Source organism: Dysidea avara, chromosome 9 (assembly GCF_963678975.1).
Source record: "Dysidea avara chromosome 9, odDysAvar1.4, whole genome shotgun sequence".
Taxonomy (NCBI): domain Eukaryota; kingdom Metazoa; phylum Porifera; class Demospongiae; order Dictyoceratida; family Dysideidae; genus Dysidea; species Dysidea avara.
Window position 1 is genome coordinate 28,911,436 of NC_089280.1, and position 26,218 is coordinate 28,937,653.

General features: G+C 37.9%; 2 protein-coding genes across 3 annotated transcripts in view; both read right to left on the reverse strand.

Annotated features, from left to right (window-relative positions):
• LOC136266181 (uncharacterized) overlaps nt 1–5,681 on the reverse strand; it is a 31,083-nt gene extending 25,402 nt beyond the window's left edge. Inside the window, exon 1 of the mRNA XM_066061178.1 lies at nt 5,678–5,681. The gene's annotated coding sequence lies outside the window, so the exon portion shown is untranslated. The remainder of the gene's footprint in view (nt 1–5,677) is intronic.
• The window catches only part of LOC136266180 (fibrillin-1-like), a 72,127-nt gene continuing 49,938 nt past the window's right edge, over nt 4,030–26,218 (reverse strand). For both annotated transcript variants that reach the window (XM_066061177.1, XM_066061176.1), the window contains 7 exons: nt 25,466–25,591; nt 25,295–25,417; nt 14,123–14,248; nt 13,952–14,074; nt 4,793–4,827; nt 4,684–4,738; nt 4,030–4,623 (listed from right to left, as the gene is read on the reverse strand). In XM_066061177.1, coding sequence (XP_065917249.1) covers nt 4,193–4,623; nt 4,684–4,738; nt 4,793–4,827; nt 13,952–14,074; nt 14,123–14,248; nt 25,295–25,417; nt 25,466–25,591 — 1,019 coding nt within the window. In that variant the 3' untranslated portion in view covers nt 4,030–4,192. The remainder of the gene's footprint in view (nt 4,624–4,683; nt 4,739–4,792; nt 4,828–13,951; nt 14,075–14,122; nt 14,249–25,294; nt 25,418–25,465; nt 25,592–26,218) is intronic.

The window sequence follows — 26,218 nt, forward strand, 5'->3', positions numbered from 1 at the left end:
GACATTTAGCCGTGCTACAAAACCAAATGTGATTGCAACTAGCTACTAACGTTTACAAAATCTTGTAGTCAGGATGTAGCTAGGTGCAGAACAATGAAGAGGGAACATCAATCACTATTTGAAAAGAAACTTTACAAAGATGTGTTGATGCTGTGAAAACAGGTCACAAGTGAGAAAAATGCCCTGCATCCAAATTCTGATACTGTGTAGCTCTAGTATAGTTAGCTATGTATGTTTGTGACTGGAATGTGCATTATGCAAACAACTGGTGTTCAAAGTCCATCAGTACTGAATCAGATGCCAACATATTGGAGATCACAGTTAATTGAATCAAGCCATCCACTAGCTATAGGGAGAGGCTAGAATCATAATGTATAGGGGGAAGTGTGTTGTTGATATTAATAATCACGGTGTACATAAAAATGTAACTGTTAGAGACAAAGTATTCTTCCATCTACTCCCTGTTGTGTTTCTTTTGATCTTTATCCTCTCCTCACATGATGAGTCACATCCCACCACATGACACTCACACCAGTGGACACATCTTCATGTGTTCTATATCAACTCTTGGGACACTCAAATTTGTTTGGACAGGCAATGAGGAACTGAGGACATTGTTTCTTGCATCCATGCACCCTCAATAAACTGTTGCATGCTCTCCTATAATTTGCACATGACAGCGCTTATGGTGATTGGCAGTGCTGTTCACTTCACCTTGCCAGTCACATCCTTTCTCCTTGTTAGTTCAGAGCACATAATTATTTTACCTGGTGTCTCCACAAACATATTCATAACCACCTCCTCCACTGGCTATTGCCATTCTTCACTTGGACTATACCTAAACGAAAGCACTGCATGGCAAGAATTTCATATAGCAAAATGTACGAGTATGGTATAGGGTCTTTGTACACAATTATATGATCCAATTGCTTTGAAACAAGGAAGCTTTTTTTTCCACTGATTACTGAAATTACGATGTCCCAGTGGGCATTTGTAATGTAAAGTTGTCATATATAGGGATGCGGAATTTGTCATTCAAGAAGTATTCATTGTCAACATGCATATAATTATGGTTTTAGCTTATACAAAAGGGCCTTTCAGGATGCTCTTAGTCCCTGATATGGTTCGCAGTCATGCTACCTTTGAGCTACGCATGTGGAAAGCAATTATATTCTCAGTTGAGCATGCACAGTAAAAACAAACTACTGAAGATTACTACTAACGTCTGCCACAATACTCACAATTTTTGTGTAGTGACGTTCACTACTAATTTTGTAGTGACCCTCACTACCATGTAGTGACGTTCACTACTATGTAGGGAAGGTCACTACAAAGGATTGTAATGAGTATCACTGCAAAAGATCATAGTGAAGATCACTACAAAAGAGTAGTGAACATCACTATAATAGTGCAGAAATTAGTATTGAAATTCACTACTGATTCTACAGTGTGCAAATTAAGGGATATTATACTGTAGGTCTTCTGACTGAAATATGTCACAATGTTGGGGGTTGAACCTCCTTTACAAACGGTATCTGGAGAATTGTTTCACTTTAGACCATTTATGATAACATGGACAAAAGGCTTTATATAATGTGAATTTAAAGTGTTCAATTCTCTGGCTCCCATGTACTGTTCAATGTCTCTAACCTCAGTGTTACATATGAGTGAAAGAAGAAGATAGCTACATGAAGAGAGTGTATGGGAGGTGGAACATGGAATTGTGTACTGGAAGAATGGGCAAGTTAACCACCACTCAGCAATAACTTGCCTGAGTTGCCTCAGGGGATCTACCATGGTATTCACTCTTCTTTTAAGGAGTCAGCAGTTAACCTGGTGTGTGCATTAAGTCACTTAGACTGAATAATTATTGTCTATCTAACTTTGATGTATGTAAAAACGAATTTTGAAAGGGGGCATGTAAAGAAGATACTTTTGTGCATTTATTATTGGTTTAAAGTAGTTTGTTTGAGGGTTGCTTCCTCAGCAGTACAAAGCAATGTAATTATATAATTGCAAAATATTTCATGACTTGTGAAATACAAATTACAAATACATATATTATAATTTAGTGTTGCTACTAAGCAAAACCTATAATGTTAGTTAATAACATATACCATTGTTGATTAATTCCAGCTATCTGCACACATGGCACCTGATTTTTAATGTTCCATTGGTTTTCACTAGCTGTACAGTAAGTGAACAATGGAGAATTGTGCAGTATTTTAAGCTTTGTCACAGATGCATGGTTTAAATGCTGGTGCAATGAGAATTCATAGGGTTTGCTGTTATTTGTATGGGGAAGAGTGTCTAACTGCCAGTTTGCTTATATAAACACACTGTTGCAGGTACACTTTGCAATAATTATGTACACCTCTTGCCTGATTCTACCGATGACAAAGAACTGTTGATAGGTGATCATTGGCATTGATAGGTGATCATTGGCATTGGTAAGATAAAGCCTTTCTTCATAAAAGAAGCCTGAGGTGTTACTTTCAGCAGTGTGTTTGCTGAATGTACTCTAGTTAGACACTCTCCCCTATACAAATGTTATGAACTACAGGTGTATTGGTAGTATAGTTGTCAGCAAAGCTACATACACAATGTGCATATGACTGCATGCTTACAAATATTCAATGTTGTGAGCATACGATACATGCCTTCATGCTAATCTAACTGTATAACTCTATCATACTTGCATGGTACATGCATCCATGATAATGAATACAATTAACCTATAGCTGTACATGCAGGTGCATGTACACTGTGTCATATCCATCATTATGTGTGCAACTGAAATTCCTTCAGGATTACTACATCTTTGATTACATCCTACATACATGCTGTTCTTTGTGAATTTTCGTCAATGTCTACCCTGAAAGTCATAATTGTCATTAATTTATCCTATACAATAATTGCTATAAAATGTAGGTGACTCCATCCTCTTGTAGTGTGTAGCTTAAGGAACAATTACGTAAACTCAAATCGTCCAGTTACAGCTCTACATACTTGAGAATATAATTGTACTAAACATAGCACTAGGTACTCCACAATGTCGGTAGTAAAATCACAATCTTATAGCAAATGCTTACATAGCTACTCAATCATTATTTTATAATGTAAAAGTAATAAAAGAACCTCTACAATTATAATGCAATTGAAGAAATTGAAAAAATTGGCACTATTTTGACAGTTTTTGAATGTTTCTCTGCATTTCAAGAATACAGTGTGTAAGAATGCTATATCTTACCAATACTGTTGATGTCAATTGTGATCATCACTACGTAGTATCATATCTGTATCTCTCAAGAGCACAAATAAAATCCATCAGTGTTTGTGTACATCCTCCATTTTCTGTTTGACATTCATTGATATCTGAATAAATTGTATATATATATATAGATATACGTTGTATGTAATCAGCTTGCTGAGGTGTGTATCTTAATACTTTCACCACAGCATCTTTTAATGGACTGTACAAAACTATAATTTATTGACTAATAGTTATACTATATACTGTAACAATGTATTTCTGTACTTTAATTGGCCATGACATGAATGCATGCATACTACCCTGACATTACATTATCTCTTGATTTGTGCATTTAGCAGTCAGATAAATGAGAAAACCTTTCCTTTACATAGGTGGTCTGTCAGTTTAGTCATTCATTTATTTGGTAAGTCAATCAATGATTAGCTGATTGGTCTGTTAGTTAATCAAGTGGTTAATAGGTCAGTCTGTTGGTTGGTATTGTATATGCAGTTAGGATAAAATCCATGTCAAACTATGAAATAAGGGTAAATACCTATAGCTATAAATTAACACAACTGTAAAATCAAAGGTGGCCAAGAATTGGCTGCGATGATGTTAATAATGGCCATGCATTGTGCAGTATGACATAGTGATATATTCACTGACTAGTTATTGCAGTGACCACCTGCTATACATGTGTACATTATGAAGCTGATATCTTGCTGTATACACAGCAACAGATAGTGCACAAGCTGTCAACAATTGAAAGAGTGGTTTTTTTGTGCATTAATAATCATATAACAAATGCTACGCATATGTATGGATAGTTGTATCTACTACCTAGATAAAATATAAATGCAGTTCACAAAGGCAGGAAAACCACAATATAAACCTTTAAAGCAGCAAAATTAATATTAATATCACCCAGCAGTCAGTCAGCTAAGGGTCATCTCCAGGCTCTTCAATAGTTGAGAGTTGCTCATATCTACTCTTGCTTTCTTTACGACGCAATAAAGAGAAACTGGATGTTCTAGTCTTTTCATTGTCAGGAACATCATACTCATGATCAATTCCTGTTGGCAGATTTTGATAAGCATCGATGGGATTTTCATAGGGGCTAGCAGCATTGTCGTAAGTGTTGCTGGTAGCTATAGGCTGTTCATATATATTTTCCTGTGTAGCAGCTCCTGGTGCAGCATGAAGTGTGTTCTGAACAGTCTCATCAGCCAGTTTCGTTTCTACCTGGTAAGCTGGGTTATCCAATATTTGGGCTGCTGCTGCTGAAGCTAGGTTTGTAATATGCCCACTTCTTCGTTTTCGCCTCACCACTATTATTATTGTGATTACCACCAGAATCACCAAAACTACAACTATATGTTGTGAAAAGAAAGCATGTTAAAAGAATAAGCACATTAATAAATAGCACTCACCAACAGTACTTGAAATACCACCAGCTATCGGTATGACATTTAATCCACCACTGTCCTGCAATAATTGGGAAAGTTTGAATATATCCAACTAATAAATGCAGCTATTTACCTCTCCAGAGGATGAAGATTGAGCTCCTTTGATGGCTATTGTTATGAATGATAAACAAACAACAAGTATATATGTAAACAATTGATCAATCATTTCATGCAATAATAAATCTTAAACAACCATACAGTATGGCAGTGCTATACAGTAGGGATCATGGAGGATTGGGCTTACCAAAAAGTACCTTTACTTTGGCCAGGCATAACCAAGCCTTCAGAGTGACCTAAACTCCTCCAAAAAGTTTCTATGAAATTAAAAAGAATTATTAACTAGAATTTATGTACTAACTAACTACCATTAATTGGTTTATTTTTGATGGTAATAAATTTTCAAGGATGGCTACATCCACGAAAATTTAACATACGAATATAAACAAACATCGATTTTTTCCGTACGTATTTTAATTTTAACCGGCATGTAAGTAACCATCCCACCCTGTGGTAAGTCCACTGAATATCTTCGTGTTCCAGTTATTAAACAAGTAATACTACCTCCTCTTCAAAGAAACAGCAAACAAACACGAGACATTTTTCGAGGAACGTGTCCAATATTAAATACTTCCTTCTTTTATAATGGCTACTGCATATCTATTATTAGGTTCTCGTGTGCAGGTAAGATTTTCACCCATATTCAATGATATACATGATATCCATGTACACAATAGTTGATCTCAATGGCTGTACATAACCAATCACATGATCAACTTGTTAGCATGGCGTGGACTTGCTCGCTGCGTAGGTGTTGTTCCTTGTTAATAAAGAACGGTAAATAGTCAAATTAATATTCTATCAATACACAATTGTTATAGTTTCACTGTGACAAAACTTTCATGTTAAAAAAAACTTTCGTGACTACCAGACACCCATGAAAATTTATTTACACAAAAATTTAATTAGAGAATATTTTCATGCACGAAAATAACCCGATTTACTATAACTAAACTCGACTATGGTGAAGTCTACAGACTTGATTTCTCTTCTGTTTGATGTACATCACTGCATCCTGAGATCTGCCTTCTTGCTAACCGCAATGGTTGCAGTGTATGCATGCATGCATGGTGGACTTACCTTTGTCCTCCTTTGTGTCTCATTCTATTCTCCACTATCGTTGATTAGCAGAAAATGTGTAATGGCTTCAGTTCAGCTATAGCTGTCATGAGAATCATCTGTAATTTCCGAACTGACTGGATTGATTGCAAAGGCACTTCTCTTGCTGTTCTTTGTTTGCAATGCTGTATAACAAACAGAACATACCTGAAAACAAAGTGGAATTGCTACTTCATTTCTCAGTAAATGTGAATCGGAGGTGCATTTATTTGCAATTCCATATTGATTGTAAAAAAGGTGTTTTTTTGCTGTTCTTCATTGGTAGATAGTGCTGTATATTGCATACAGCAGGGCCGTAGCCAGACTTTTATCTGGGTAGGTTCTTTTAGAAGAAAAGTGGACCTTTTTCGAGACCCTTTTATATGGATTACATTATGGTGTGCGAATTCGCATGCTGAACTAGGGGGATGGGGGCATGCTCCCTAGGAAATTTTTGAAAATAGACACTAAAAGGTTGAATTTAGTGGCATTTCAGTAAATAAAAATAACAATTTTTAGGTAAGCTCAAGACCAGCTATTTGGATAACATCTGGGAAATATCTCTACTGCTACTGTAATTATACCATCTGCACATGCATGTGTCTAAATATAATCTAATCCAAAACAGCCAAGCTGTAAAAAAAGTGTGCGGCCCTCAGAAAGGCTATGGTGAAAAAAGATGTGAAATCCAAGGTGGCGGCCAAGAAATGGCTGTGATGGTAGGTTAATGGTAAAAATTTTAATAATGACAATTCAGGTAAATTTTGTGAAGCGGCACAAAAATTCACCTGAATTGTCGTTATTAAAATTTTTACCATTAACCTACCATCACAGCCATTTCTTGGCCGCCACCTTGGATTTCACATCTTTTTTCACCATAGCCTTTTTGAGGGCCGCACACTTTTTTTACAGCTTGGCTGTTTTGGATTAGATTTCATTTCTTTTTGTATTTGTATACCCCAAAGCCAGCCTATGGCCGGCTTTAGGGATTTTAACCTGTCATTTTTTCTTTACTACAGGAAGAAGAAAAGATGAAGCAGGGTGATTTCTTTGTAGCTGACCTCTCTGCAAGGTGATCCTTCTAGCTGATCTCTCTACCGGATGACTTGTTTGTAGCTGAACTCTCTACAGGGTGATTTGTTTGTAGCTGAACTCTCTACAAGGTAACTTCTTCTAGCTGATCTTTCTACAGGGTAATTTGTTTGTAGCTGAATTCCCTACAGGGTGATTTGTTTGCAGCTAAACTGCTGAACTCTCTACAATGTAACTTCTTCTAGCTGAACTCTCTACGGGTGGCTTGTTTCTAGCTGATCTCTCTACAGGGTGACTTGTTTCTAGCTGAACTCTCTACAGGGTGATTTGTTTCTAGCTGAACTCTCTACAAGGTAACTTCTTCTAGCTGATCTTTCTACAGGGTGATTTGTTTGTAGCTGAATTCTGTACAGGGCAATTTGTTTGCAGCTGAACTCTGAACATGGTAGTTTCTTTGTAGCTGAACTCTCTACAATGTAACTTCTTCTAGCTGCTCTCTACAGGGCATTTGTTTGCAGCTGAACTCTGTACATGGTAGATTCTTTGTAGCTGAATTCTCTACAATGCAACTTCTTCTAGCTGAACTCTCTACAGGGTGACTTGTTTCTAGCTGAACTCTCTACAGGTGATTTGTTTGTAGCTGAATTCTCTACAGAGCAATTTGTTTGCAGCTGAACTCTCTACATGGTAGTTTCTTTGTAGCTGAACTCTTTACAATGTAACTTCTTCTAGCTGATCTCTCTACAGGGCAATTTGTTTGCAGCTGAACTCTCTACATGGTAGTTTCTTTGTAGCTGAACTCTCTACAATGTAACTTCTTCTAGCTGAACTCTCTACAAGGTAACTTCTTCTAGCTGAACTCTCTACAAGGTAACTTCTTCTAGCTGATCTTTCTACAGGGTGATTTGTTTGTAGCTGAACTCTCTACAGGTGATTTGTTTGCAGCTGAACTCTCTTACATGGTGGTTTCTTTGTAGCTGAACTCTCTACAATGTAACTTCTTCTAGCTGATCTTTCTACAGGGTAATTTGTTTGTAGCTGAATTCCCTACAGGGTGATTTGTTTGCAGCTAAACTGCTGAACTCTCTACAATGTAACTTCTTCTAGCTGAACTCTCTACGGGTGGCTTGTTTCTAGCTGATCTCTCTACAGGGTGACTTGTTTCTAGCTGAACTCTCTACAGGGTGATTTGTTTCTAGCTGAACTCTCTACAAGGTAACTTCTTCTAGCTGATCTTTCTACAGGGTGATTTGTTTGTAGCTGAATTCTGTACAGGGCAATTTGTTTGCAGCTGAACTCTGAACATGGTAGTTTCTTTGTAGCTGAACTCTCTACAATGTAACTTCTTCTAGCTGCTCTCTACAGGGCATTTGTTTGCAGCTGAACTCTGTACATGGTAGATTCTTTGTAGCTGAATTCTCTACAATGCAACTTCTTCTAGCTGAACTCTCTACAGGGTGACTTGTTTCTAGCTGAACTCTCTACAGGTGATTTGTTTGTAGCTGAATTCTCTACAGAGCAATTTGTTTGCAGCTGAACTCTCTACATGGTAGTTTCTTTGTAGCTGAACTCTTTACAATGTAACTTCTTCTAGCTGATCTCTCTACAGGGCAATTTGTTTGCAGCTGAACTCTCTACATGGTAGTTTCTTTGTAGCTGAACTCTCTACAATGTAACTTCTTCTAGCTGAACTCTCTACAAGGTAACTTCTTCTAGCTGAACTCTCTACAAGGTAACTTCTTCTAGCTGATCTTTCTACAGGGTGATTTGTTTGTAGCTGAACTCTCTACAGGTGATTTGTTTGCAGCTGAACTCTCTTACATGGTGGTTTCTTTGTAGCTGAACTCTCTACAATGTAACTTCTTCTAGCTGAACTCTCTACAGGATGACTTGTTTCTAGCTGATCTCTCTACAGGATGATCTGTTCGTAGCTGAAGTCTGTACAGAGTGGTTTGTTTGCAACTGAACTCTCTTACATGGTGGTTTCTTTGTAGCCGAACTCTCTACAAAGTGACTTCTTCTAGCTGATCTATCTACAGGATGACTTGTTTCTAACTAAACTCTTTACAGTGTGATCTGTTCATAGCGGAACTTTCTACTGGGTGATTTGTTTGCAGCTAAACTCTTTGCATGATTGTTTCTTTGTAACTGAACTCTCTACAAGGTAACTTCTTCTAGCTGATCTCTCTACAGGATGACTTGTTTCTAACTGAACTCTCTACAGTGTGATCTGTTCATAGCGGAATTTTCTACTGGGTGATTTGTTTGCAGCTAAACTCTTTGCATGATTGTTTCTTTGTAACTGAACTCTCTACAATGTGACTTCTTCTAGCTGATCTCTCTACAGGATGACTTGTTTCTAACTGAACTCTCTATAGTGCATGGATCTGTTCATAGCGGAACTTTCTACTGGGTGATTTGTTTGCAGCTAAACTCTTTGCATGATTGTTTCTTTGTAACTGAACTCTCTACAAGGTAACTTCTTCTAACTGATCTCTCTACAGGATGACTTGTTTCTAACTGAACTCTCTACAGTGTGATCTGTTCATAGCGGAACTTTCTACTGGGTGATTTGTTTGCAGCTAAACTCTTTGCATGATTGTTTCTTTGTAACTGAACTCTCTACAAGGTAACTTCTTCTAGCTGATCTCTCTACAGGGCAATTTGTTTGTAGCTGAATTCTCTACAGGGTGATTTATTTGAGCTGAACCCTCTACATGATGGCTTCTTTGTAGATGAACTCTCTATTAGGTACCTTCTTCTAGCTGATCTGACTACAGGGTGACTTGTTTGTAGCTGAATTCCCTACAGAATAACTTGCAATGTAATATAACTGAGTAAATTATACATGCAACTGAATGCTTTATTAGGGTGACTGTTCTATTAGAGTATCTCGATCTCGCATTTGCTGCACATAGTTGCCTTTCGAATCATAACTCAGTGATTTGTAATCCGATTCTTCTGTACTACTGCAAGAACTTTCTATGATGATTATTCCAGCTACATACAGATTTTCAGCTCGTTGCTCTAAGCGGTTTGTCTGGTAGATACGAAAACTAATAATTTTTTTATTCATAAAAATCGATCGCGTAATTTTGACACAGGTTGGATTTTGTGTCATATCTCCATGATCTTTATCTCGATTCCTTTCAAACCACAAAAAGGCACTCCTACGATGGTTGCTCCATCTACATATCAATTTTCAACTGATTCCTCCAAGGGGTTTACCCTGTAGGCGTGACAGACCTTCGACCTTATTTTACGCAAATAATCGGTCATAACTCCGTGAATGTTCATCGGATTCCTACCACAGTTGGTACGGAGATCTGCCTTAATGAGCCCTTTAAGTGTGCCAAATTTCAGCCCAATCCGAGCACGCATTCGTGTTTTATGGCGAATTTTGCGAAGTGTGCGAAGTGAAGAAGATGAAGAGGAAGAAGAAAAAAACGAAGAAATTAAAACGAAATTTTGTTCGCTCGTATCTCGGAAATGGCTGGAGCGATTTTCTTCAAATTTGGTATGTAGACTCCCCTAACTGGGCGGCATGTCTCTAGCAAATTTGGTTCCAATCGGATAAGGGATCACAGAGCTACATAGGTGTGAAAATTGCGTTTTCTTTCTTCCTGTTAATATACTCACGGTGTGGCGGGCCGGCTTCTTGGGCCGCACGACACACTATCGTGTGTCTTGATATATTGGAATGCCACAGTGAATAAGAATGGGAAAGATTGATTGGATCGTGCATTAAAGTATGGATGCTATTTAAGGGCTCTGCATGGAAGGGGCTTGCCCACCACAATTCTTATATTATGAAAGCTCTAGTTTAGACAACAATTTGGTTTTGTAAATAAATTAAGTAGTTACATACAGATTTTAAAGAAAATGTAATTATCGTGACTGTTCTATTAGAGTGATTGATTGTTCGTGCATTGCATTACATTACAAGCACTGAATGAGCTAGCTACTCGGAGCACTTAATTTAGCTTCTTATTAGTGGTATCAAGAGTTCATAATATAAGTAAGGGAGAGAGTATCCAGCTTTCAATATAGCCTGTACAGAATCACTGTGTTCAGCTAAGTCAAGTTTATCTTTGATCAAATTAACACTTCTTCTGGTGATAGAGAACTGTTAATTGGTGCTTATTGGTGTTGATAAAGTCAAGGCTTTATTCTGTGAACAGGCTTAACGTGTTACTTGACTCAGTGATTTCCCTGGATGTATTCCAGTTAGATACTCTCTCCCTTACTTATATTATGAACTCTTGGTGGTATTTATTAAACTGTAGCTAATGGACTTTGCTACAGAAAATTTGGACTTATATACTAAAACTGTGGACCTTTTTACTGAAATTGTGGACCTTTTTTCCAAGAGGGTGGTTCTTCAGAATCCCCCGTACCCCCCCTGGCTATGTGCCTGATACATGGAACAAAGCTGAAAACAAAGCAGAATACTTACATCACTCTTCAGTAATATATAGCCAGGGTGTGTATTAAATCGCTCAATTAATATATCTGGCTGGTGCCATTCTTTCTTTTGATGCAGTATGAATTTGGTTAACTTATTATAAAATATGTTACAAAAAAGTACTTTATAAGTTTAAGAAATATATATTTGAGTATGGATCATTGAAATAAAATGCAAGGAAACAAGAGAGTTCATCTACACCTGCAGCTATAGTAGTGGACATTTAATCCCTACTTCAGTCATGGCTATATATATATATAACTAAAATAGGAAATAAATTTCCACTAGAATAGCTGCAGGCATAGATAATCTCCTTAATTTTATTTCTACGATCCTTATTGTTAATATGAAATTTTGAATTTTTCCCTATTCGTACACCCCACTTGTGTACGAGTGTCAAAATATTGTCACTAAATGCAAAGGGAGTTAAGGACCAAAACCTTGCTATGAAGAAAACTTTGACACCAGCTGGTTCTGATAACTAATTATTTACAAGTGTATGCATTTATACAGGATCATCAAAACAAAAGTGCTTTAAGGGGATCATCGCCTGAAGTGCAAATTTAATCCCCAGAAATAAACCAGCCTGGCTAAAGTAGCAACTTTAGGCGATGATCCATTACTAGCTTGTAAAATGAAGTTTTGGGTAGGAGGTAACCAGTTGTTGTATAGATGAATATAGAGTAGCGTACACAATTCTGCAAGTGACTTCATCCAGTTTGCAAGAGAATTTGTCACTTTTGCTGTAGAATTTGGCAACTCTGCAACAGAGCTTGCTACTATGACAACTGAATTTGGAGTATTAAATTTGCAGTAGGAATACAGTAGGTGCTATTGTATTAGAACTTGCAGGAAATTTGATTTCCACTAATCAGTGAATACCTGGCTGAACAAACACACTGAAGAAGTTTACTGCTTCTTCAGAACTAAAATTAATTTATATACAGCAAGATTGATAAGTAATCCTATACCCTTGTTGTTTATACTAGGGCTGTGTAATTATAATTATTGATTATTCATTTAATCAACTACAGCACTAATCATGGTATGCAATAATTGCAAATCATTGAAATAATCAATTAATTGAAAATAGTACATTCTTCTTATAACCTACTGTCAAGAGTCATATTAATAATATTTTAACAAATTGTTTTCACCCTAGAACCAATCTGTATCATAAGTAAAGCCAACCTCGTGTTAAATATAGACTGCTAAACCTTTCTAAATGAAGGTACAATAAATACTTTAGGTTTAAGGAAAAAAATCCATCCCTCCTGGAGGAAGACTGAGTGTGGCCCCAACTAGACATTGGGTGACCTGCAGTTTGAATCCTGGGGTTGGAGGGGTTTTTTTCCTTAGTTTGGTCCCTTTTCTGTTACACCTTTTCAGTCACTAAGTGAAGTCACTAGGTCTAAGTCCTTGAAATTAGGTTAGGTAATCCTAAGGCTGCAGCACATGTTGCTGTCAGACCTTCAGTGCTAGTCACTGTAAAGTGTTAATAAAATAATAAAAGGCATTCAACTTAGAATACATAGATTGCAATTAATTAATCGCATAATCATGATTACTGGACAACAATTACTTGCAATCACACATTGTACAGCCCATACAGTTTTCATATATAGTTTTCCGATCTGTTGTCAAATGTAAACTCCACGCATGCTTACCAGCAATTTTGCATATTATGCAAATGTGTTCTAGACACTGTAGAAGGTGAGAGCAAGTCATTTGCTAACATATCAACTGAATATGGCGTATGTACCCAATAATATTACAAATGTATTATTTTGAAATTTCATTGTATGCACATGTGCAAATTGCATTTTCATTTGTGATAACAGAATGGAAAATTACGATAACAATAGTTACTATGCCATCAAGTGTGTCCCCAAACTTTACCAGTCACCCTTATGTATGTCATACATAGTTAAAAAGTATTATCCTGTACAGTAATTCCTTTATAAATGGCTTAAATTCATTCAGTAATGGATGCAGGCTAGCAAATAAGTTGCTAAAAGAAATTTCCTCCTATTGTGGTCTATAGAACAAGCAATCAGTTGCAACCTGTAAACACTAATTTTAATACAAAAGTTCCTAATCCTATTGCGAGTGTACTGAATTAAGTTACCAAGACTGACAAATTCTGTACTACAAAGTGGGCTGTGGGAACACACCTGATAAACATAACTACAACATCAATAATTATTATAGGTAGTTGTACTTTCAAACCCATTAGGAAGTGTGATCATTTCTTCTGCTATGCATACACAAGGCTTTGGCTGGATTAGTTACTGCAGCATGGAGGATGATTAATTTGATGCAGGCATGAGCGTTGATGCAGACATGAACCTATTGTATATTCTTTTTCAATATGAATACTTTTAAAAGTAAAATCTTGTTGTATACTGACACTCTCAGTGTATACATACTTTAGTCATCTCATCGGGTCCTTAGTACAGTACCAGCACAATTAATGCAACATCAAATTATATGTAGTCAAGCCTTTAAAAGGAACTCCCCTGAATTTCATTAACTTTAAACTAGGTAACATTTTATTATGCATGCCAGAATTTTACTCACCAGTACAACTGTGTTTATCCTCAGTCAACTCTTGTCCCTTATCACAGGAACACTGATAAGATCCTTTGGTGTTATCACATGTTTGTTTACATCCTCCATTATCAGTTAGACATTCATTGATATCTGAATCACAACAGCAACTATTAGCCACACACAATGTATCACACATACCAACACAACTGGAGGCATCATTTCCAAGATCATATCCATCATGACAAGAACAGTAGTAGCTACCATTATTGTTAGTACAAATGTGATCACATCCTCCATTGGAGAGTTTCTCACACTCATTGACATCTGAAAATGTGATGAATAGTGCAAGACTAGCACAACTGACACTGATAATCAATGCAATAAACCATTAATAGTGGCCAAAAACATATCAAACAAAATGTAAATTACAGTAAAAAGTCCAAACCCAGTAATTCTATTCTCTTGCATATTACTATCTAATCCAAAACAGCCAAGCTGTAAAAAAAGAGTGCGGCCCTGAGAAAGGCTATGGTGAAAAAAGTGTGAAATCCAAGGTGGCGGCCAAGAAATGGCTGTGATTGTAGGTTAATGGTAAAAATTTTAATAACGACAATTCAGGTGAATTTTGTGCCAAGACCAAGCGGCACCAAATTCACCTGAATTGTTGTTATTAAAATTTTTACCATTAACCTACAATCACAGCCATTTCTTGGCCGCCACCTTGGATTTCACATCTTTTTTCACCATAGCCTTTCTCAGGGCCGCACTCTTTTTTTACAGCTTGGCTGTTTTGGATTAGATTTCACTTCTTTTTGTATTTGTATACCTCAAAGCCGGCCTATGGCCGGCTTTAGGGATTTTAACCTGTCATTTTTTCTTTACTACAGGAAGAAGAAAAGATGAAGTAGGGTGATTTCTTTGTAGCTGACCTCTCTGCAAGGTGATCCTTCTAGCTGATCTCTCTACCAGATGACTTGTTGGTAGCTGAACTCTCTACAGGGTGATTTGTTTGTAGCTGAACTCTCTACAAGGTAACTTCTTCTAGCTGATCTTTCTACAGGGTAATTTGTTTGTAGCTGAATTCTCTACAGGGTGATTTGTTTGCAACTATACTGCTGAACTCTCTACAATGTAACTTCTTCTAGCTGAACTCTCTACGGGCGGTTTGTTTCTAGCTGATCTCTCTACAGGGTGATTTGTTTCTAGCTGAACTCTCTACAAGGTAACTTCTTCTAGCTGATCTTTCTACAGGGTGATTTGTTTGTAGCTGAATTCTGTACAGGGCAATTTGTTTGCAGCTGAACTCTGTACATGGTAGTTTCTTTGTAGCTGAACTCTCTACAATGTAACTTCTTCTAGCTGAACTCTCTACAGGGTGACTTGTTTGTAGCTGATCTCTCTACAGTGTAACTTGTTTCTAGCTGAACTCTCTACAGGGTGATTTGTTTGTAGCTGAATTCTCTACAAGGTAACTTCTTCTAGCTGATCTTTCTACAGGGTGATTTGTTTGTAACTGAATTTTCTACAGGGCAATTTGTTTGCAGCTGAACTCTGTACATGGTAGTTTCTTTGTAGCTGAACTCTCTACAATGTAACTTCTTCTAGCTGAACTCTCTACAGGGTGACTTGTTTCTAGCTGAACTCTCTACAGGGTGATTTGTTTGTAGCTGAATTCTCTACAGGGCAATTTGTTTGCAGCTGAACTCTCTACATGGTAGTTTCTTTGTAGCTGAACTCTCCACAATGTAACTTCTTCTAGCTGATCTCTCTACAGGGCAATTTTTTTGCAGCTGAACTCTGTACATGGTAGTTTCTTTGTAGCTGAACTCTCTACAATGTAACTTCTTCTAGCTGAACTGTCTACAGGGTGACTTGTTTCTAGCTGAACTCTCTACAGGGTGATTTGTTTGTAGCTGAATTCTCTACAGGGCAATTTGTTTGCAGCTGAACTCTCTACATGGTAGTTTCTTTGTAGCTGAACTCTCCACAATGTAACTTCTTCTAGCTGATCTCTCTACAGGGCAATTTTTTTGCAGCTGAACTCTGTACATGGTAGTTTCTTTGTAGCTGAACTCTCTACAATGTAACTTCTTCTAGCTGAACTGTCTACAGGGTGACTTGTTTCTAGCTGAACTCTCTACAGGGTGATATGTTTGTAGCTGAATTCTCTACAGGGCAATTTGTTTGCAGCTGAACTCTCTACATGTTAGTTTCTTTGTAGCTGAACTCTCTACAATGTAACTTCTTCTAGCTGATCTCTCTACAGGGCAATTTGTTTGCAGCTGAACTCTGTACATGGTAGTTTCTTTGTAGCTGAACTCTCTACAATGTAACTTCTTCTAGCTGAACTCTCTACATGGTGACTTGTTTCTAGCTGAACTCTCTACAGGGTGATTTGTTTCTAGCTGAACTCTCTACAAGGTAACTTCTTCTAGCTGATCTTTCTACAGGGTGATTTATTTGTAGCTGAATTCTGTACAGGGCAATTTGTTTGCAGCTGAACTCTGTACATGGTAGTTTCTTTGTAGCTGAACTCTCTACAATGTAACTTCTTCTAGCTGAACTCTCTACAGGGTGACTTGTTTCTAGCTGATCTCTCTACAGTGTAACTTGTTTCTAGCTGAACTCTCTACAGGGCAATTTGTTTGCAGCTGAACTCTCTACATGTTAGTTTCTTTGTAGCTGAACTCTCTACAATGTAACTTCTTCTAGCTGAACTCTCTACATGGTGACTTGTTTCTAGCTGAACTCTCTACAGGGTGATTTGTTTCTAGCTGAACTCTCTACAAGGTAACTTCTTCTAGCTGATCTTTCTACAGGGTGATTTATTTGTAGCTGAATTCTGTACAGGGCAATTTGTTTGCAGTTGAACTCTGTACATGGTAGTTTCTTTGTAGCTGAACTCTCTACAATGTAACTTCTTCTAGCTGAACTGTCTACAGGGTGACTTGTTTCTAGCTGAACTCTCTACAGGGTGATATGTTTGTAGCTGAATTCTCTACAGGGCAATTTGTTTGCAGCTGAACTCTCTACATGTTAGTTTCTTTGTAGCTGAACTCTCTACAATGTAACTTCTTCTAGCTGATCTCTCTACAGGGCAATTTGTTTGCAGCTGAACTCTGTACATGGTAGTTTCTTTGTAGCTGAACTCTCTACAATGTAACTTCTTCTAGCTGAACTCTCTACATGGTGACTTGTTTCTAGCTGAACTCTCTACAGGGTGATTTGTTTCTAGCTGAACTCTCTACAAGGTAACTTCTTCTAGCTGATCTTTCTACAGGGTGATTTATTTGTAGCTGAATTCTGTACAGGGCAATTTGTTTGCAGCTGAACTCTGTACATGGTAGTTTCTTTGTAGCTGAACTCTCTACAATGTAACTTCTTCTAGCTGAACTCTCTACAGGGTGACTTGTTTCTAGCTGATCTCTCTACAGTGTAACTTGTTTCTAGCTGAACTCTCTACAGGGCAATTTGTTTGCAGCTGAACTCTCTACATGTTAGTTTCTTTGTAGCTGAACTCTCTACAATGTAACTTCTTCTAGCTGAACTCTCTACATGGTGACTTGTTTCTAGCTGAACTCTCTACAGGGTGATTTGTTTCTAGCTGAACTCTCTACAAGGTAACTTCTTCTAGCTGATCTTTCTACAGGGTGATTTATTTGTAGCTGAATTCTGTACAGGGCAATTTGTTTGCAGCTGAACTCTGTACATGGTAGTTTCTTTGTAGCTGAACTCTCTACAATGTAACTTCTTCTAGCTGAACTCTCTACAGGGTGACTTGTTTCTAGCTGATCTCTCTACAGTGTAACTTGTTTCTAGCTGAACTCTCTACAGGGCAATTTGTTTGCAGCTGAACTCTCTACATGTTAGTTTCTTTGTAGCTGAACTCTCTACAATGTAACTTCTTCTAGCTGAACTCTCTACATGGTGACTTGTTTCTAGCTGAACTCTCTACAGGGTGATTTGTTTCTAGCTGAACTCTCTACAAGGTAACTTCTTCTAGCTGATCTTTCTACAGGGTGATTTATTTGTAGCTGAATTCTGTACAGGGCAATTTGTTTGCAGCTGAACTCTGTACATGGTAGTTTCTTTGTAGCTGAACTCTCTACAATGTAACTTCTTCTAGCTGAACTCTCTACAGGGTGACTTGTTTCTAGCTGATCTCTCTACAGTGTAACTTGTTTCTAGCTGAACTCTCTACAGGGTGATTTGTTTGTAGCTGAATTCTCTACAAGGTAACTTCTTATAGCTGATCTTTCTACAGGGTGATTTGTTTGTAGCTGAATTCTCTACAGGGCAATTTGTTTGCAGCTGAACTCTCTACATGGTAGTTTCTTTGTAGCTGAACTCTCCACAATGTAACTTCTTCTAGCTGATCTCTCTAAAGGGCAATTTGTTTGCAGCTGAACTCTGTACATGGTAGTTTCTTTGTAGCTGAACTCTCTACAATGTAACTTCTTCTAGCTGAACTCTCTACAGGGTGACTTGTTTCTAGCTGAACTCTCTACAGGGTGATTTGTTTGTAGCTGAATTCTCTACAGGGCAATTTGTTTGCAGCTGAACTCTCTACATGTTAGTTTCTTTGTAGCTGAACTCTCTACAATGTAACTTCTTCTAGCTGAACTCTCTACATGGTGACTTGTTTCTAGCTGAACTCTCTACAGGGTGATTTGTTTCTAGCTGAACTCTCTACAAGGTAACTTCTTCTAGCTGATCTTTCTACAGGGTGATTTGTTTGTAGCTGAATTCTGTACAGGGCAATTTTTTTGCAGCTGAACTCTCTACATGGTAGTTTCTTTGTAGCTGAACTCTCTACAATGTAACTTCTTCTAGCTGAACTCTCTACAGGGTGACTTGTTTCTAGCTGAACTCTCTACAGGGTGATTTGTTTGTAGCTGAATTCTCTACAGGGCAATTTGTTTGCAGCTGAACTCTCTACATGTTAGTTTCTTTGTAGCTGAACTCTCTACAATGTAACTTCTTCTAGCTGATCTCTCTACAGGGCAATTTGTTTGCAGCTGAACTCTGTACATGGTAATTTCTTTGTAGCTGAACTCTCTACAATGTAACTTCTTCTAGCTGAACTGTCTACAGGGTGACTTGTTTCTAGCTGAACTCTCTACAGGGTGACTTGTTTCTAGCTGAACTCTCTACAGGGTGATTTGTTTGTAGCTGAATTCTCTACAGGCCAATTTGTTTGCAGCTGAACTCTCTACATGGTAGTTTCTTTGTAGCTGAACTCTCTACAATGTAACTTCTTCTAGCTGAACTCTCTACAGGGTGACTTGTTTCTAGCTGAACTCTCTACAGGGTGATTTGTTTGTAGCTGAACTCTCTACAATGTAACTTCTTCTAGCTGAACTCTCTACAGGGTGACTTGTTTCTAGCTGAACTCTCTACAGGGTGATTTGTTTGTAGCTGAATTCTCTACAGGGCAATTTGTTTGCAACTGAACTCTCTACATGGTAGTTTCTTTGTAGCTGAACTCTCTACAATGTAACTTCTTCTAGCTGATCGCTCTACAGGGCAATTTGTTTGCAGCTGAACTCTGTACATGGTAGTTTCTTTGTAGCTGAACTCTCTACAATGTAACTTCTTATAGCTGAACTCTCTACATGGTGACTTGTTTCTAGCTGATCTCTGTACAGGGTGACTTGTTTCTAGCTGAACTCTCTACAGGGTGATTTGTTTGCAGCTGAACTCTCTACAAGGTAACTTCTTATAGCTGATCTTTCTAGAAGGTGATTTGTCTGTAGCTGAATTCTCTACAGGGCAATTTGTTTGCAGCTGAACTCTCTACATGGTAGTTTCTTTGTAGCTGAACTCTCTACAATCTAGCTGAACTCTCTACAGGGTGACTTGTTTGTAGCTGAACCCTCTACAGGGTGATTTGTTTGTAGCTGAACTCTCTACAGGATGACTTGTTTCTAGCTGATCTCTGTACAGGGTGACTTGTTCCTAGCTGAACTCTCTACAGGTGATTTGTTTGCAGCTGAACTCTCTTACATGGTGGTTTCTTTGTAGCTGAACTCTCTACAATGTAACTTCTTCTAGCTGAACTCTCTACAGGGTGACTTGTTTGTAGCTGAACCCTCTACAGGGTGATTTGTTTGTAGCTGAACTCTCTACAAGGTAACTTCTTCTAGCTGATCTTTCTACAGGGTGATTTGTTTGTAGCTGAATTCTCTACAGCGTGATTTGTTTGCTGCTGAGCTCTCTACATGGTAGTTTCTTTGTAGCAGAACTCTCTACAATGTAACTTCTTCTAGCTGAACTCTCTACAGGTGACTTGTTTCTAGCTGATCTCTCTACAGGGTGACTTGTTTCTAGCTGAACTCTCTACATGGTGATTTGTTTGTAGCTGAACTCTCTACAAGGTAACTTCTTCTCTCTACAGGATGATTTGTTTGTAGCTGAATTCTCTACAGGGCGATTTGTTTGCAGCTGAACTCTCTACATGTACATGGTAGTTTCTTTGTAGCTGAACTCTCTACAATGTAACTTCTTCTAGCTGAACTCTCTACAGGATGACTTGTTTCTAGCTGAACTCTGTACAGAGTGACTTGTTCCTAGCTGAACTCTCTACAGGTGATTTGTTTGCAGCTGAACTCTCTTACATGGTGGTTTCTTTGTAGCTGAACTCTCTACAATGTAACTTCTTCTAGCTGAACTCTCTACAGGATGACTTGTTTCTAGCTGATCTCTCTACAGGGTGATCTGTTCGTAGCTGAAGTCTGTACAGAGTGGTTTGTTTGCAACTGAACTCTCTTACATGGTGGTTTCTTTGTAGCCGAACTCTCTACAAAGTGACTTCTTCTAGCTGATCTATCTACAGGATGACTTGTTTCTAACTGAACTCTTTACAGTGTGATCTGTTCATAGCGGAACTTTCTACTGGGTGATTTGTTTGCAGCTAAACTCTTTGCATGATTGTTTCTTTGTAACTGAACTCTCTACAAGGTAACTTCTTCTAGCTGATCTCTCTACAGGATGACTTGTTTCTAACTGAACTCTCTACAGTGTGATCTGTTCATAGCGGAACTTTCTACTGGGTGATTTGTTTGCAGCTAAACTCTTTGCATGATTGTTTCTTTGTAACTGAACTCTCTACAAGGTAACTTCTTCTAGCTGATCTCTCTACAGGGCAATTTGTTTGTAGCTGAATTCTCTACAGGGTGATTTATTTGAGCTGAACCCTCTACATGATGGCTTCTTTGTAGATGAACTCTCTATTAGGTACCTTCTTCTAGCTGATCTGACTACAGGGTGACTTGTTTGTAGCTGAATTCCCTACAGAATAACTTGCAATGTAATATAACTGAGTAAATTATACATGCAACTGAATGCTTTATTAGGGTGACTGTTCTATTAGAGTATCTCGATCTCGCATTTGCTGCACATAGTTGCCTTTCGAATCATAACTCAGTGATTTGTAATCCGATTCTTCTGTACTACTGCAAGAACTTTCTATGATGATTATTCCAGCTACATACAGATTTTCAGCTCGTTGCTCTAAGCGGTTTGTCTGGTAGACACGAAAATTAATAATTTTTTTATTCATAAAAATCGATCGCGTAATTTTGACACAGGTTGGGTTTTGTGTCATATCTCCATGGTCTTTATCTCGATTCCTTTCAAACCACAAAAAGGCACTCCTACGATGGTTGCTCCATCTACATATCAATTTTCAACTGATTCCTCCAAGGGGTTTACCCTGTAGGCGTGACAGACCTTCGACCTTATTTTACGCAAATAATCGGTCATAACTCCGTGAATGTTCATCGGATTCCTACCAACGTTGGTACGGAGATCCGCCTTAATGAGCCCTTTAAGTGTGCCAAATTTCAGCCCAATCCGAGCACGCATTCGTGTTTTATGGCGAATTTTGCGAAGTGTGCGAAATGAAGAAGATGAAGAAGAAAAAAACGAAGAAATTAAAACGAAATTTTGTTCGCTCGTATCTCGGAAATGGCTGGAGCGATTTTCTTCAAATTTGGTATGTAGACTCCCCTAACTGGGCGGCATGTCTCTAGCAAATTTGGTTCCAATCGGATAAGGGATCACAGAGCTACATAGGTGTGCAAATTGCGTTTTCTTTCTTCCTGTTAATATACTCACGGTGTGGCGCGCCGGCTTCTTGGGCCGCACGACACACTATCGTGTGTCTTGATTCACTTATTTCTTATCTGCACAAACTGTGAAAAGTGGTGCAGCCTTAAAAACCCTGGGTTAAAAAGTTGTGAAATCAAAAGTGGTGGCAAAGAGATGACTGCAATAATGTTAAATTACATGCTAATAAATTTTAACAATGCACACAGCCATTATTAGTATTTATTAGCATTAACATCATAGTAGCCATTTCTTGGCCACCACTGTTAATTTCAAAACTTTTTTTAACCAAGGCTTTTTAGGCTGCACTTTTTTACGCAGCTTGGCTGTTTTTGTGTGGATATCACTTCTTTTTGCAATTGCAAGTTCCAAAGCCAGCCTATGGTTGGCCTTGACACTTCCTATTAACTCATCTTTGAACTTTCCTCCTCCAGGAATCATCTAAGACTGCATAGCTATATGTAATTGCAAAGAACTGAATTTTGAAGGCACGAATATACCTGGGTAGATTTGACTCATGAGATATGACCTATATATACCTTGTATAATATATGTACTAGATAAGCATTGCCTTCGTTCGTGCTATACGGGAAATATAGCACTCAAGAGTGTTCTCGAGAGGAAATATAGTACTAGGCGAAGGATATAGAGAACTGTCAACTTGAAGTACACACAAGACACACGAAACAATTAGAAACTCATGGAGTAGCATTATCATCGGTAGAATAGGCATTGCACCTGTGTTTCGCTTGTGTTGCACTGTGCTGTGCCTTCATTAGTTGTTTTGTGAGTCAAGTCCGTCTTCTCAATCACTAAAAGTTTTGACTGTGGTACTTTAATAATCATATTTCCGTGATATTCCTTGGATTCATCCATTTATGTGAACAAAATGTAATAAGAAGTTCACTGCTGCTGACCACAAGCAACCATCATCAAAATCTTCAAGTGCGTCTATAAATTAAACCCAGTGGTTTTGCTCTTATTGGTTGGGTTGACTGGTAAGCTAGTGCAGTCAGGCTATCTGCCTACACTGACTTGGTTGATTGGTTGTACTGGCCAGAATGAGTGATTATTCACTAACAGTAGGCTAATCAGCCTGTAAAATATACCTGGCAGTTCTATAGCTACCTGATATAGAACTGTGGTCTATTAAAGTGTTTTATAACTGCCCAATATAGAACACTTGTGCTTGTATGGCGAATATAGAACACTTTTTTTCTTTGATCCTCCCACACAAAATTCTTTATATTTATATATATGTGTGTGTGTGTGTGTGTGTGTGTGTGTGTGTGTGTGTGTGTGTGTGTGTGTGTGTGTGTGTGTGTGTGTGTGTGTGTGTGTGTGTGTGTGTGTGTGTGTGTGTGTGTGTGTGTGTACTAGATAAAGCACTGCTGCAAGTGCTATATGGGAAATATAGCACAAAAAGAGTGGGTGAGAGACAAATATAGCACGAGACAAAGCCGAGTGCTATATTTCGTCTCGAGACCACTCTTTGTGTGCTATATTTTCCATATAGCATGAGCGAAAGGCAGTGCTTTATCTGGTATAGAGAACTGTCAACTTGAGGTACACACAAGACACACGAAACAATTAGAAACTCATAGAGGAGTGTTATCATCGGTAGAATAGGCATTGCACCTGTGTTTCGCCTGTGTTGCACTGTGCTGTGCCTTCATTAGTCATTTTGTGAGTCTAGTCCGTCTTCTCAATACTTAAAGTTTTTGATTATGGTACTTTGATAAGCATATTTCCGTAATATTCCTAGGACTCATCAGTTCATGTGAGCAAAATGTACTAAGAACATTCACTGCTGCTGACCACAAGCAACCATCATCGAAATCTTCAAGTGTGCCTATAAATTAAATCCAGTGGTTTGGCTCTTACTGGTTGGGTTAACTGGTCAGCCAGCACAGTCAGGCTATCAGCCTACACTGGCTTGGTTGATTGGTTGTACAGGCCAGAATGAGTGATTACTCACTCAAAGTAGGCTATCAGCCTACAAAATAGACCTAGCAGTTCTATAACTACCTGATATAGAACTGTGGTCTATTAAAGTGTTCTATAACTGCCCAATATAGAACACTTTGGCTTTGATACTCCCACGCAAAGTTCTTTATAATATACATATATATATATATATATGTACACATGAGGTTGTGACGTTTTAGTTAGAATACTGTATCTCTATCTCCCTGTTTTTGAAGTGAGTTATACAATAAATTAAGGGGCGTGGTTGTCATAGTGTTGTTTTCTGTAGCTGATAGCAGCTACAATGCTTAGAATTACAATAATACTATACTCAATCACACATGCACGCCCATCACAGATTTCACTTACGTCTGTCACAAAGTTGAAATTTAATGATGATCTACTCAATTATGCAATATTCTATTAATGTGGTTTAGGTATCAAAACTACTCCTATATATTGGCTTTAACATAAAACATATCAGAAGTAACTTCACAGAGTTTAACATTAAAGTTCCCTTACCACATTTGTCTGCATTAGGGACCTACTGATTATGCTGGCATAATTATGAGCATAATAGGTGCCTGAATGCATTGAGCATAATGCTAGCATAATAGGTAGAATACTTGTGTCATACTATAAATCCTTGCATGTCAAAATGCAAACCACAGGAAAAAATCGATATACTGTAATAGAACAAGTACAGTCAGCAACTCTAATAGAACAACCAAGCAGCTGACTGTTCTATTAAATATACCAATCTTTTCTCTGAAAGGCATTTTACAAGCAAACTTTCTACTTCAGCCACTTATTGTTTACCCTTAAAGTGCACATTTATTAGCTAAACCTGGGAACTGAACCATATAAATGTTGAGCATAATTTTGAACATAATAGGCAACATTTTTGAGCACTACTCAAACGCATAATAGGTAAAATAAAAAGCATAATCAGTGGGTCCCTATTCTGCATATGTCCATCATGGCTGTTCATCAAAGCCTAACCCCTTACCTGCATTGCTAAAATCAAACCAAACTGCATCAATGTGTACTCTAGGTCAAGCTTTTGTCTTGAATGTACATTGTGCAAAATATATATATAATCCTTTCTATGACTGCATGCAGATCAATTATTATTGTTGTGTGAATTGTACATCCATCACAATGGAATTTCCCAAGATATATTCATGCTATTCAATATTATGAGTGTTGTATGACTAATTGGTACAATAGCACTGACTAATGAAATCAGACTATGGCCATTAGATTCGAAGCCAACAATAATGGTGACCTCACCAGTACAATTGTGACCATCACTAGTCAACTCATATCCATCCCAACATGAACACTGATAAGATCCATCAGTGTTATCACATGTTTGTGTACATCCTCCATTATCAGTTTCACATTCATTGATATCTGAATCACAACAGCAACTATTAGCCACACACAATGTATCACACATACCAACACAACTGGAGGCATCATTTCCAAGATCGTATCCATCATGACAAGAACAGTAGTAGCTACCATTATTGTTGGTACAAATGTGATCACATCCTCCATTGGAGAATTTCTCACACTCATTAACATCTGAAAATGTGATGAATATTAAGTAGTGCAAGAATGGTAGTACTGACACTGATAATCAATGGCACTACCATGGCAGTAACATCCATTAATAGCGGCTAAAAGCATAATATTATTAAACGAAAGTAAATTACAGAAAAAAGTCCAAACCTAGTAATTTTATTATTCGTTTGGATACTACCACTTCTTATGACCAAAAGGTTATTTCAAGCGAATAGGGTTTAATACCAGTATAACAAGATATATGAATGATGGTAACTATTACAACGTGGTCCATGTGAGAAAGTCCCTATATGTGACAAAAAGGGGTCTTCCACACACATCCAATTCCATGTACTTGAGAGACCATAACTTTGTCCTCAAGTAACATGTAAACCTGAAATTTTCTCCATTGATTAGCTAACCCATGTTGGTGCTCACTTCTGGCCAAATTTCAAGTCAATAGCCTTTTCCAATCTGAAGCTACAAATTGTCAAAGTTGGTATATTGGATGTGTGTGGAAGACCCCTTTTTGCAAATCCAGTCACCTATTAACATATTACTGCCATCTGTTCCATACCAAAGTATATGGGAATATTCCCACATAAGTATATGTTATTAATAACTACCATCATTCATCTCTTGTTTCAC